This window comes from Monomorium pharaonis, chromosome 10, assembly GCF_013373865.1.
Source record: "Monomorium pharaonis isolate MP-MQ-018 chromosome 10, ASM1337386v2, whole genome shotgun sequence".
Taxonomy (NCBI): Eukaryota; Metazoa; Arthropoda; class Insecta; order Hymenoptera; family Formicidae; genus Monomorium; species Monomorium pharaonis.
Genome location: NC_050476.1, coordinates 5,443,794 through 5,458,143, shown reverse-complemented (window position 1 = coordinate 5,458,143; position 14,350 = coordinate 5,443,794). Strand labels below are relative to the sequence as shown.

General features: G+C 34.3%; 1 protein-coding gene across 5 annotated transcripts in view; it reads left to right on the top strand.

The window, feature by feature from the left end:
- LOC105837833 (zwei Ig domain protein zig-8) overlaps nucleotides 1-14,350 on the top strand; it is a 159,615-nt gene that overhangs the window by 105,508 nt on the left and 39,757 nt on the right. For all 5 annotated transcript variants that reach the window (XM_028194019.2, XM_036292627.1, XM_028194018.2 and 2 more), the window contains one exon: nucleotides 6,669-6,837. In XM_028194019.2, the coding sequence (XP_028049820.1) occupies nucleotides 6,759-6,837 (79 nt within the window). In that variant the 5' untranslated portion in view covers nucleotides 6,669-6,758. The remainder of the gene's footprint in view (nucleotides 1-6,668; nucleotides 6,838-14,350) is intronic.

Here is a 14,350-nt window from a genome sequence, read left to right as displayed (position 1 = left end):
AAAATAGAAATTTGTTCCTCGGATTTATGAAAATAAACAATAAGAATTTCTGGCTGTCCATTAAAAATATTTTTTTACTGAATTGCAACAATATAAAGTGTAAATGATATAATCACTGTGAGCCAACGTCATTCGCAACAATATAGAAATCTATATAGGGATGCAAAATAATGGAAAAACGACATCGTACGAATCAATACAATTTTCTATGTTGCAACCCGGTTATCTCAATGCGTGACATGCGATACGCGTTCACATGTACTAACAAGACCGTCGTGTTCGTCGTGCTCGTCTCATGTGTCCATCCAAGACATGCAGCACGACATGGTGCACGAACTATTCAATATCACCGGGCTACATTATGCTCAAAAGGAATAACAGCGGCGCCTACCTTTCACGCGAGTGCGCGATGAAAGATATTTTATCATAACGAATAAAAATATTCCACGCCGCCGGGCGTTCTTCTCGCATCCTGATGGAAATCGCACGGACTGGTAGAAGCAGCGCAACATTATGCAAAGTTCATTAAAACCGTGCTCCAAAGAACGGCTGCTCCCCTCTCCCTGCAGCTTTTCACCGTCTCTCTTTCTCTCCCTCCTCATATCGTTCCTGAAGTCATGGACGTGGTGGTGTTCTATCTTCTAAACTTGGCCAACTTTACCTACAACCATCTCAGCCCCACCCGCGAACTTGCCCTGCTCTTCTTGACCCTATATAGAGTGATTCCATGGCTCTACGACAAGTTGCACGTAAGATGCGGTCGCGCAAGTCGGTTGGGCAGTAAAAGATTAACGAGATTACACGCTCGGGTTGCCTCAACGCGTACAAATACATAGCTCCATTAAGATGCTCGAATGTACCTCCTTTGCACATTACTGTGTACACCGCTGATTCCCGCTCGTGATTATTCAAGAAAATTTGCATCGAAAACGTTTCCGAAAGCGTTTGCATTTGGATTATAGCATCCAAGATAAACTGTAATTTTATATAGCGCCTCGAGCACGCTAAACTTTGCTTTTTTTCTTCTGACAATCCGCATCACTAATGTCGTACGAGAGACAATAAAACGTTTTTCGAATATACGTATAGTTATACGAGTTGTCGGCAGTTCGTTTCGCTTGTTCCGGTCAATTACGAGCGCATTATTAGACTTAATTGAATCTGTGCCGGGTTAAGCGATTTAATTGCGATAACTACGCTGACTCGCTTTCCACACGCATAGTTCGCCGAAATCGTTACAAGTTCACCACGTGACGCCGTGGCAATCTGTCCTGTTCGAATGGGGGGACATAATTATCGGATAATATCACCGAAATTTCGACCTGTTCCATATAACGCGACCAAATACTATTTGCATAAATCATGTATTGCAGCGGATGGTAGTGTCGAAATAACTAGGAAGAATAAATCAGGATGTCGATAAACATTTAAATATATCCCGCGTGAAAAGGTCAGGAGAAAATGAAAATTTGGGGTAAAAGCAAGGCTGAATCTACGAGGAGAGAAGTATTGGGCAAAGTTTGCGCGCGTATAAAAATTTCCAGGGGCGTTTCATGCCGTCGCTTTCAACTTTATAACAAGGTATCGACGTGTGTGTCAAAGGAACGCACAAACGAAATTTTCGACGTGGATTTAGCTGTCGCCGCAATTTCATCCGCAACAACGTGCAATTGCAATTAACGAGATTTTCGTTTATTGGCCAGTTATGCTCTGTTAAATACTAAAGGATTAAATTTAAACCAATTTCTTTTTTAATTATATTTTGTTATCTTTAACTTTCATATTTGTGTTGAAATTTATTGTATTATTTTAGCACAAAATTTGTATTAAAAAAGGAACAACTACACACATCTAATCATAACCCATGTCTGTAGTTGAATTGCTTAGTTTCAAAGTAAGCAGAGTTCATATAAACGTAATACATCGAGTAAATAATGGGCTAAATTTAATTCAAATTAATTCATTAAAGCCCTATGGCTAAACTAGTAAGAAGAGCCAAAAAATAACTATCAGAAATAAGACCAAAGCATAAAAAATGTTTTTGGCTTAAAAACACTTTGTAAAAATCAATTTTGTAACTAATTGTTATAAACAAATTAATTAAAATTAACTAATGCGCCAATCAGATCGACGAGAAAAATTACTAAAAAAATATGTATCTTTCTAAAATCGTTTTTTGTTGTAAGCAGAGAAATTAAGATTATTAAAACTTGTTTATGTTCAGACTAGCAAGATTAAACAAAAAATAACGATTAAAAATAAGATCAGAACATAAAAAATTATTTTTGAAAAATGTTTATTTTACTTTATTACATATATATATATATATCTTGATATATATTTTTTTTAATATTTAAAATTAAAATAATTCTTAGTAAAATTTTTTTATAGTCGATAAAACTATACATACAAGATTATTATTACTGTAACAATGATAACTATAAAAATGTATTTCTTATTTTACCATGCAATTGTAATCACAATAACATTAAGTACTTTTTCTTAGTAAATACAATTCTTCCTTAAGACTTTAATAATGTAACTATGGCTAGCCTTTTAAAAAGGATTATTCTGCGTAGAGATTATTTAAAGACAAAGTAACTCCGCGAAAACATTAACACAAAGTGCAAATAAGAAAGTGAATAATTTTGCACATTAGTATAACCAATGCAAATATAATTTAATCACTCAAATCTTTTGGAAGTCATTATTCGCATGCAAATAAGCTGGGCGTTAGTGTCAAATATTTATTGATAAGATATTTGCAATGTATTTGAAACGTATGCGAAACAACTACGGCGAGCATATGAGTGGCGTAAATAAATTCAAATTTGCTTCGATATGACAAAATATAAAAATATAAAAATGAATATAAACCGATTTGTTGTTATAAACGCAAAATGGCATGCTCGCAAAACCTGTCACGTATATTACGTATATCAATTAATGCATATTGATCATATTATCAATTTATTTGATTCAGTTTTGTTTTTGTTTTTTTGTTTTTTTTTCCACAAAATTTTGTGTAACATTTTAATTTTATACACATTTATGTAATTCCTCGATATAAACATATAATATCCATCGATTTCACCTATTTTAGAGACAGATTTTCTCAAGCATTTAAAATTAATTTGTTGTTAATTCGAACGCTGAAAGTAATTAATTTTAATAATAGATACATATTAACCATTTAAAGAGTGCTTTATTTGCAAGATAAAATAAAACTACTTTATTTTAATTATTGAGATGAATAACGTTGACAATTAAAGTGGTAATAAATAAATTTTCTCTCTCTGCCAAATTTTTCTTGGAGAAAAGTTAATTCCCGATTAAAGAATATTTGGTGCTACAAGCCAGAAGATTAAAACGATCTCGTATAACGTTGCAAATTAACACAATAAGATTCCTAAAGTGTGAACGTTACTCCGTGTAGAGAGATTTTATAGCTCGCGGAAACTTTTAAATTCAGAACGCGAGAAGAAGGAGGAATCGAAATCCCGGAGCCAATGGCGTGGTATAAAACAAAATGAATGTAGTGGCGCGGACGCGATATACGGAAGATTTTTGGCATCGGGCCACGATTCTCAACGAAATAAACTAACGACGAGACATAACATGGAGATGGTTGCGATCTATGTAGATCGGTTGGAGATAAATAAATTGCAGTGATGGCGCAGTCTCTTTTCCCGGTTGTCGTGCTTGCGCGTACTAAAATATATTGCACGGAATTAATAGCGCGTCGTGACGGCGCATCGCCGCGAGGGAGATTTAAATCGAGCGATATATCGCATCTCCTCGCGCTCTCATTTTCCGCCGATTCTTGGAGACCGACGTTCGTGGGGAAGCCTTCTCCGCAGAAATACGTTACCTTGTAACATTCTAATAAGAGTCACGAAGCAATATCGTCTAATTTGGTGTCTACCTCCTTTATGTCTCAATAAAACTGGTTTCTCTACGTGACATCGATTCCTGATTGCGACTCGCGCAAGTACATTTTACACCCGCGTTTCGGAGCAGAATAAGAATTGTTGCCTACGGTTCTCGCTGAAACGTGGCGGCACGTGATTAAACTTGGACATCGCGCCGTTATATTCTAATATTAGATATTCGTATATCTGTAAGTCGAAACTGAACCGGGCGAGCACGTATCGACGACGACGTTACTGGAATCCGTGAGACGGGAGAAGTTTCGCGTTTCGAAGCGAGAGCTAAGACTACCGGTCAAGTCTTTTATGCTAATGTAATTTGGAAAAGAGCGCCGCGCGACTTTCCCATTAGCATTTATCGTCCTAATTGCAGATGTACTTTATCTATCAGAAACCCGCGTAACACGCGAAGGCACTCCTTTCGGACTACTATGAGGAATAAACATAAAGATTCGAACAATGGAAATACTACAGTAGGTATTAAGACTGTAAAGTTCTAATAACGTTGAGCATACAGATTTTAATACATTTTAAGTATGTTTTTATTTGCTACATATAATATAGTATATTTATGTAGAAAAATTAATTGGTTAATACAGCAAAACTCTAACTTGCTACGCAACATTATTAACATAATTAAGCAAATTTGAATGAATATAACTAAGTAAAGCATATAAAGCAATATAATTGCAGCTTTCAAACGTACATAATTTATTTGCTATCATATAAATGTTAACTTGCATAACAAGTCATAGCTTTAATGTTTTTCTTTTCATATTAATTAATGCAATTTTGTTAAAAAAAGATTTATTGAAATAACTCAGAATTTCACTAATTTATATAAGTGATTAATCATATTTGTTATAATAGCATAGCAAATTTGTTAATACAATCTTCCTGCAAAAATCAATCAAATATGTGGATTAAATTTTTAAACGTATTAGATGAGATGGCGCATACTCTTTTGCTGTTGTAAAAAAAAAACTTGTATTTCAAATTAGTAATTTTTACTTTAACTGTTACATTTGTAATTCTTTATATTTTTTTTTTCGTGTAGAAGCAATTACGTGCTATTTAATGTCAATAACTTTTAATATCTTCACAAGCTCGCTTGAGTGATACACTCGACATCGAAACTGGAAATATCTTGAAATCGTTAAATGTTAGTTGCATCAGTGAGCTTTAACGAAAGGGTCGATGAGTGAGCCATTAGGAGGACTACATGACGCAATATGTGATACGTTCCGATTCGTGTCGTCAATTATCGTCGCCTTTAATTTCGCTGCGTCGTTGAAATCAAGATTGGACAATGACACATAAAATTGAAATTTTTCACTCGTGCTCGACGTGTAAATTAATCTTCCAATTACTCAATTTGATTGATCAATTGCTTTACTATCCAATCTTTTAAGGATGTTAAAACGTATAGACTATCTATTTCATGGTAAAACTTGTGTACGAAGAAACAACTGTATAATGCGTAAAAAATTCTTTAAGACTAAAATCATTTTAAAGCGAACTTTTTTCAAGCTTCTGAAAGATAAAGTAATCAAAAGTATTGCATCGACAATATATAACACCTTATACGAAATGCATAAATGCAAGAAATTACTTGTTTCATTCAATTACTCCTGCGCTGTTTAATCATACTTTAATTAAACTCCACGCACACTCTGCCCGTGGGAAAGTTTAGAAGTTAATACCCGTAGAGACGGCGATACTTTCATATTAGCGCGGCAGTCGGCCGACTTACGAGCTCCAGTATAAAACGAGTTAATTACGTTATGGCAACGATGCGCCGCGCATCTTCCTCCTTTCCCGTTGTTATTTCCCGACGCGTAAGAACAATCCGCGTCCAGACCTCGCCGTTCCACGTGAAACATTCGCATCGTGACACTGGAAATTCTTTATTTTTATGTACATTACTACTTTTACGTGTCCAACGCCTAATTACTTTACGCTAACTGCTTTATTAATAACTCTGCACAGCTATTAGTAGAGGAAAGAGTGGTATTACGACCTCCCATTTACATTGTACAATTTTATTAATAATCAATGTTTTAAGTTGAAATCTTAACAATTGCGTCGTCAATATGTTGTTTAATCGATTCTAAAACTTATAAATTATTTACATCTTAAAAAAAATTGCAAAGCCTAAAGTAAAAAAATGTCTTACAACAAATGTCGACTGGTGGCTTGGAATATCGCAAAAGACAGAGGCTACTAAACGTATAATTCTATAAGTAATTATCAAAATTTGTCACTTAATAACCGAGATATTACGAGAGTGGCCATTATACTTACCATTATAATACCACATTTTCTCTTCTATTTATAATCTATGTGAACGTTACGCGATAAACGTTCATTTCCTGCGACTGGTCTGGTAGCCCGTGTTTGATAAGACCGATTTAATTAAGGCGAATCACTCGCCGTTGCCCGTTAACCGAATTGTCCGTGTACGAGACTTCGCGCGTATATCTCCCCGACGATTTTCCAGACGACTTAACGTCAGGACTCGACACTGCGATAAAGTCATCTTACGAAAATCTTCTTACACTGGCATGAAACAGCGCTACGCCGGGATTTCCAATTCACGGATTACTCAACAGGATGAATTTGCGCCCCCTCCTCCCCCCCGTCTCTCCCCCGCCCCTCGAGTGGAACCGGGAGATAAGCCGGACTGTAAACGAGCCCCGGGCTACTTATTCACGATTTCCGCACACCTGTGTGTTTCAGATGATGGCGATGTCGAGGCCGTGGTGCACAGGCCACAGCAGCGGGAATAGATAAGGCTGCAGCGAGGGGCCGCCGCGCGCCGGGCTAGTCATGTGTAGTGTCATGTGGCTTCTTCGGCTCCTGACGATCTACCGCTTGGCTCACCTCACGGCATCCGGCACGCAGACAGGTGAGTTTTATGAGCAGTGTTTTATGAGTAATGAGCGCCGTCGTTACGAATGTTACGTTGCATGCGCGTGCAGACTCGGGGAGCGGGAGGAAGGGGGGTGGGGCTAATACGGGCGAATGCTGCCGTAAAGCAAATGGGCGTTGTTATTTCCTGAATTATCGTCGCAACGAGATCGACAAGTCTGACAAGATCGATTTACAGATCACGCGCGAATTGTATTTATGACTTGTACCGCGCGCGCTATTGCGATGGCGCACGTCCAAGTATTAACAACACCGAATACCCCGTGTGCTTCGCTTCCCCGGCGACGCGGAGTGAGTTATGGTTACACAATGTCGACTGCCATAAAGATCGTATCGAGAATTTCGAATTGGTCGACGTTTAGTATGAAAGGCGTGCGACAACGACCAGCTGTGACGTTGCTGATCGAGTATAAAATGCTCTGCAAAAACATTCGCGCTGTAAATCAACAAATGCAATTAAATGACAATAACGATAATACGAAAAAGTTACATACTTCGAAATATCATATATTATCCCGTAATTACCATAATATTGAAAATAAATTCAAAGAAAAAGTTTTCTCCATGTATTATTGAAATATTGCGTATGTACATCTGAGCCGTCTCAAATAGACGTTCGAAGACCATATTGTCTCGTTATATAGACGAAACTTCTTTTTATACAAATGTTATAAATTTGATTTAACAGCATTCTGTATAGTGATGCAGGATATCATTATTAAAGAGCGTACGAATGGGAAACTTTCGTCGTAAACAAGCTTTATCCATACGAGAAAATGCCTCATAAGTCGTAACATATTTTTAAAACTCTATGCTTTTTGTCCTTATGATACTCCCATTCCAATATCATAAGTACGTGTCACGCTTACTACAATCTAAACACTACCACGGAAGTGGAAACGATATCCGCCGGGCCTTCTTTTGTCACAGTTCTAAATACCACTCGCAGAAACGGCAATAACGCCACGCGGCTCGTCGCAAAGAGCTTTCCACGGATGGACATTCCTCCCAAGACCATCGTGACCTACGGCACGCAGTAAATCATCCTTGTACGTTGTAAATGGTCACTGAGGCTCGTATCGAATGCGTCAAATATCCGACTGACATCCATCATCGAGGGAGCGATGCTTAGTCGGATATCTCATAACTTCATGACTTTAATGACGATAGGGAATGTTGCCACCATACGTATTAGCAGCGTGACATTATATTTATAGCTTGCAATCACGCTCAAATAGCCAACCAGATAACCCAAATAGCCAGTAAATGCAACTGAATTATGTAGGGATAAGGTGCCAAATACGTACCACTTAAGTTATTTTTTATTATATTTCTCATTTGATGCTGATTTGTACGCAAATAAACGTTGAAAATTATAGCTTGAAATTTCAGGTACTTATTACCTCAAAACAAATGAATTTATTAGAAATTTTTTCACTGTGCAAAAGATTTAGACGGTGCCAGTTTAGACGGTCAATACATCGTACTTATGAGTCACATTTTCTAAATTATGCGTTATCTTTGAAAGTATTAAATCTATGAATCTATAAATTATAAAAGTAATTAATAATACAAAAATAAAGACTAAATAGAAAACAATAAGGTCAACAATTGAGCAAAATAAAAATAACTTAAAAGTATTAATAATCTAAGAATCGAATTCTAGAATATTTGTATTAAATAAATAATACTTTTATATCGTATTTTATTTATTTATTGGCTTAATTGTTTTTTCTATATTGCTTTCCATAATACAAACTGCATAAAATTTTTTTTTGTATTTATTTATATTTTTTTAAAAATAATTTATCATTAAAAGAATAAAATATTTAATAATTAATAACTGACAGTAATGGAAAGTTAACGTAATGGACGCCAAAATAAAACTTGAATTTATCTGAATTTATTTTTGCGATTGACATTTTTATTCTAGTACATCAATTACTAGATTTAACACTTATTGGGCTCCCATTAATATAATTTATTGTAAAATTTGTGCGATGGTACGATTTAGGAAACATAGATTTTATAAAAATATTGATAAACCTTCTTTAATAAAAATTTAGTTAAAAATTGCATGATTACATTGTCTAAAATATTAATGATTTAGGAGACTGATTTGTACTCAAGCAACACTTTCTCTTATTGAATGCTTTATTTGTACATATATGAAAATAGTCGATTTTGCTTATAGTTGTTTAAAAATTTAGCTAGATGCAAATCTGAAAATAATTTTGTTGAGCCGTTAAAATAATTATATATGACATTTAAATGGTGTACTAGAATGTCAAAACTTTTTGCAACCTTGCTCATCATGCAAAGTGTCCTACACAATTGTTTTTATTCAACAAAATAACTTTTAAATCTGTACCTAACTATTTTGGGATGCTTTACAAAATTATTCTTTTCACGCAAATATTAAAGTAAGCCTAATTTACAAATAAAATTAATTATTCCATCTATCAGTACAATTAAATTATTAAATTAGATCTTGGAAATTTTATATATTATAATATTTTTTATAACATTAAATTTTACACGTAATATAATTTTACATTAAACAATAAATTCATAATTTACCTTTACGCATTAAAGATCTCGCTGTAGAAGTATGTGCGCTCGTAGGTTAGGGGTGATTGGAGCTCGTGTGAAATCTACGAGGATCTGAAATGTACGTGTCGCCCGTGAAAGAGCCTATCTCGCGAGACGCGAGATGAATCTCCATGAAATTTAGATTACGGTCGAATATAAATCCCAGATACGACAGAATGTAAATCCAAGAGACGATAATAACTTCCATGTTTTTACATCCCGGTAATATCGCGATACGACATGTTGTTTCGTGTTATGTGTTGTTTTTTATTGTAATTAATTATAAGAGCTAATCATATATCTTAGACAAAGAGAGAATGTCTCAATACAGTTTTTGTTTTGACATATAAATAATAAATGTAATAAGTAATTATTTCTATAATTACATCTAATATATCTATATAATTAAATATAATTACATCTATATGTTTTTACAGAACGATTATTATAGCGCGATACATACATTCTAAATACATATATATTTTTTAAACAAATTAAACATTATTCTAATTAATATTTTGTAAACTAATAATCTTAACTAATAATAATAATTTATAACTTTATAGTATTCTTTGATATACTCAAAAGTGAATTGTTTATTATAACAAAAGCTCGAACCACCGCAATAAAGAAAGAACAAATAAAATGATTGAAAAGATAATTACATATTGTAACTAGCACGCTTTGTTGTATTAAATAACAATGTCTAAAATCTGAGCACAATATAAAATTTTACGCGGATGCACGTCATTAAATGATAGTCAATTATCGTAATTGGACCATTCATCTTTATCTACTTATTTCATGCACTTCTTTCTGCCTAGCTTAGCGCGTGTCTTATTTCGCTACCTCAATCTAACTACGCAATTCACGCTCGAGATTGAAACACATAATCGTTAATAGTTTATGCAACGACGTGCTTGAGAATTTCGTAGCAATGTGGTCTCTCCTGAAGACGCGTTATCTCTCGATAGAAGCGATTATTGTTCCTCGTAAGGCGGAAATGAGCTGAGCGGCCCATCTTGGCATTGTCAGATACAACAGTGCCTATACCAATTCGTACGGTGGCAAGAACAGAGAAGGAGAGAAAGAGAGAAAGGAGGGTAGAGGGAGAAAGCCAACGCAATTATCGAAGAACTTCATTAAGAGCAACAAAAAAATTGTCGCGCCTTTCCGATATCAAATTATTGTTTTTATAACGAATGTTTTGCATTAATTATTCGCTGCGTCGATAACCAAATTGAGATACAAATTACATTCTATCGGATCGGCCGTCAATTATTTTGCAATGAATTTAGGATTATCGGAAATGTCGGAGAGTGAAGTAATGGCACGTCGAAATATTAGCATGCCCGGTGTACTCTAAATTACAGCGAGTAAATTTATTACATATCACAAACATGCTTGGATCACGGATATAACACGATATTTGAATTTTGCGCGTCAATAATAATAAGATTATAGGTATGGACCTTCACATGGGCTCGTGTATGTACATAGCTCCCAATTAAATTGGTCTTTATTAATTTTGCTACATTATTATGCATGTTACACGTTCTGCAACTTCGCAAAATTGCTAGGACAATTGAAGTTTCCGGTTAATCGTGACAAATTGTGATAATTTCGATACGATGCGTATGTAGGGTAAACTCGGATATGTCATGGTTTTTTAAAATGCAATAAACATACTTATATTTTTATTATTTTTTAATAGCGTTTGGTATATCACTTTACTAAAGCTTAAAACATGTAACGCTATCGACACACATTAAAGAGAAAATACTTAATTAAAATTTTATATTACCTACAATTTTATTTTCAACATCAATTCAGAAAAACCGAGCGAGAGTAATAATTTTGCACCATTAATATGCAAACTTCTTGCGCCGTGAGAAATTGAAACGGTCACGCGGAGAAGTTCAAACAAGGAAATCGCTGCGGAGAAATCCACCGCCAATTGGTGCGTTTCTACCTCTGCAGGGGCATCACGTCGCTCAAAGAGAAGAGAATGGATGCGCCAACGTGGACGTTCGAAACGCGTGCAGAATTTCTAATCTACTCGGTATACCGCGGACGTAGGCGCGTACGCAAATCATGAAAGTGACAAAGCGATCGGCATGCTGACGTGTGCGATTAATTCCCAGGGAGATCGATGCGCAGCGAGGTATCGTTGCCAACATCCTGCGGAATGCTACCTGACGTCCTTGCGTACACCATGTAAATTAAATGCGTCTACGTCGAACAGAACATGCCGAGAACGTGTTCGTGTATTCGTTAATGATACGGTAACCTGCAGCATCGGTCCATTCATCTTTTCCATCGTCCTTCATGCATATTCTCTCTTTCTCTCTCTCTCTCTCTCTCTCTCTCTTCCTCTCTGTCTTACCATGTTTTGTTTAATTAAAATAGTCAATGAAGAAGAATAATGTTGAATTAAATAATTCAAAGTACACAGTCGAGATTGTATAAATAATTATATCTACATATATTTAACTATAAACATTTTTGTTTATCTGTTATATTTATAATACATATGTACAGATATAATTATATTTATACAAACTATGTTGAAAAGAAAGAAGAAAGAGAACGAGGAACAGGAATGATGTTGACTTGGGAATAACCCGGCGTACCGTCAGTTACAAGTATTTATTTATCATATAATACACGTAATACACATACAATGCACATATACATACTTACCATTAACTATATGTCGGGTTATTTCTAAGTCGTCTGTTCCTCTTGTTCTCTCTCTCTCTCTCTCCCTCTGTCTCTTTGGACTTAGTTTAGTCATTGCATAACCAAACTAAAATCTGAATGTTACTACAAATCAATACGACATATACGTGTAGAACGCGTATTGACATGGCGCGTAATGCACGTGCTCGTTCGCGTGCGTGGCTGCATGACGTATGCAATACCCGCAACGGGAGAACTACTCGAACATGCAACCGAGCGTTCGCTGCGAGTCCATCAATATATACCTGCAATTCTCGCAATTTATAGTATCCGCAACGCGTTGCACCTGCAACACGTTTGTCATAAATCGGCCGATTCTACAAATCGGTCTTGCAAAACTATCTAAGATATAATGCGTATAATATATTCTGTATATTTACAGACGTTATACGAATATCGTAAATCGGATGTAGAAGAAAAATCACGAAGCGAACGTTTTATAACATTAAAATTATAAGGTATCTTAAGAAATAAATGGATTATGGAATGATAAACATAATTTCATGATTATACGATTATTTCTTAGCAAGAAAGGAGCATATTACAATAGGAGATATTCTTATTGCTTAAAAATGTAAAAATTAAGAAACTATTCTATTTATAAAATACAAAATATAAAACTATTTGAATAAGTATAAAAATTATTATTAAGAATATACGATCATTACTTTTATAAGATACTAAGTATTTTCTGTTTCATATTATTCGAATATTTTATATAAACCAAAATATCTATGATAAATTCTTGCACCTATTATACCGAATAGACAGAAAATGGGTGAAAGAAAGGCGATCGGTAAGAATTACGGATCTCTATATCGTAAGCCTATGACGATGTGTAACACGTGGAGATACACGAAGCATGCATAAAACATGAGAAGTCCAGTGGACTGTGTTACGAATCAGAATTATTTATTGGGGTTTGAACCGCGCAATTGTACCATGCATTCACAACGGCACGTCTTGCTCTCTATCTGCATCCTCGAGTATGAAAATGGAACCGGGCAGCGAGATACAATCATAAAAAGGTTGAAAACCGCTGTTCTAGAACGACAGTCTCCAACTAAACCCGAAGAACGGAGATAGAGCGTAGAATACACGACGCGCGTATTTCCCAAGTGGAACAGATCAACGTTTGCCGCAACCGCAGGGTCCTCCGCTCATTTGCGCGATATGCGAAATGCATGATACGTACGCGCATATTTTCGGCGTTATATACTAGAGTTGTGTATTTTAATACGAAAATATATTGAAAACGTCGAACTAAAATGAGAAACAATTCTCTTTTTAGTAAATATTATTTCCCAATTGTAATTAGTTTTTAAATTATCTTTATTTCTATACTTATTATCTAAATACCGTTCAAAACACATCAACATTCTTATAAAGATAATTTTGCAATCTCTTTTCTGAAAACTTTGATAATAAGAGATTAATAAAAGTCCTCAAAATTGTAAATTTAAGTTGATATTAATAAAAAAATAAGATCTAAAAAATAGAATGTAATATAAAATACACGTAAAATTTTAGAAACAAAAGAAAAATACAATTAAACATAGTTTACATCTTTATTGCACAATACACATAAAAAATAAAATAACATTAGCGAAATGATAAGATAACACAATAAAATATGCAAAAATTTAATCTTAACTTATTACGTTATTACGTAAAATAAATATTATTGTCTAAAATAAATAATTGTTTACGATAAGGAAAAAACGTTAATATTTAAGTATTTTAAGGATCTAAAAAAAGTTTTATATAAAATAAAAACCATTGCACGTGAAAAATAAATTTAAAATATGAAAATTTATAAAAAATATTTTTTATAAAAAGTAAAACATTATAATATATAAACGCATTATAATATATTTCATATTCTCTATTCTTTAAGTATTTTATATACCTGCACAAGAAATGCAATTAAACAGTATAATGTTATTTATACAACATTGTTGAAAATATTTATGGAATATAACCATTAAGGAATTTACTTTGAGTTTGTGGGAACACGGTTAAACAATACTACGACATCTCCGAGAGCAATAAAAATAAATATATTAGTCTCTTTTATCTTATATGTAAAAAAGTAAGATTAACTTTTTATTTTATGTATATGTTTTTCTCGTATGTTTACGTTTGAAACATATATT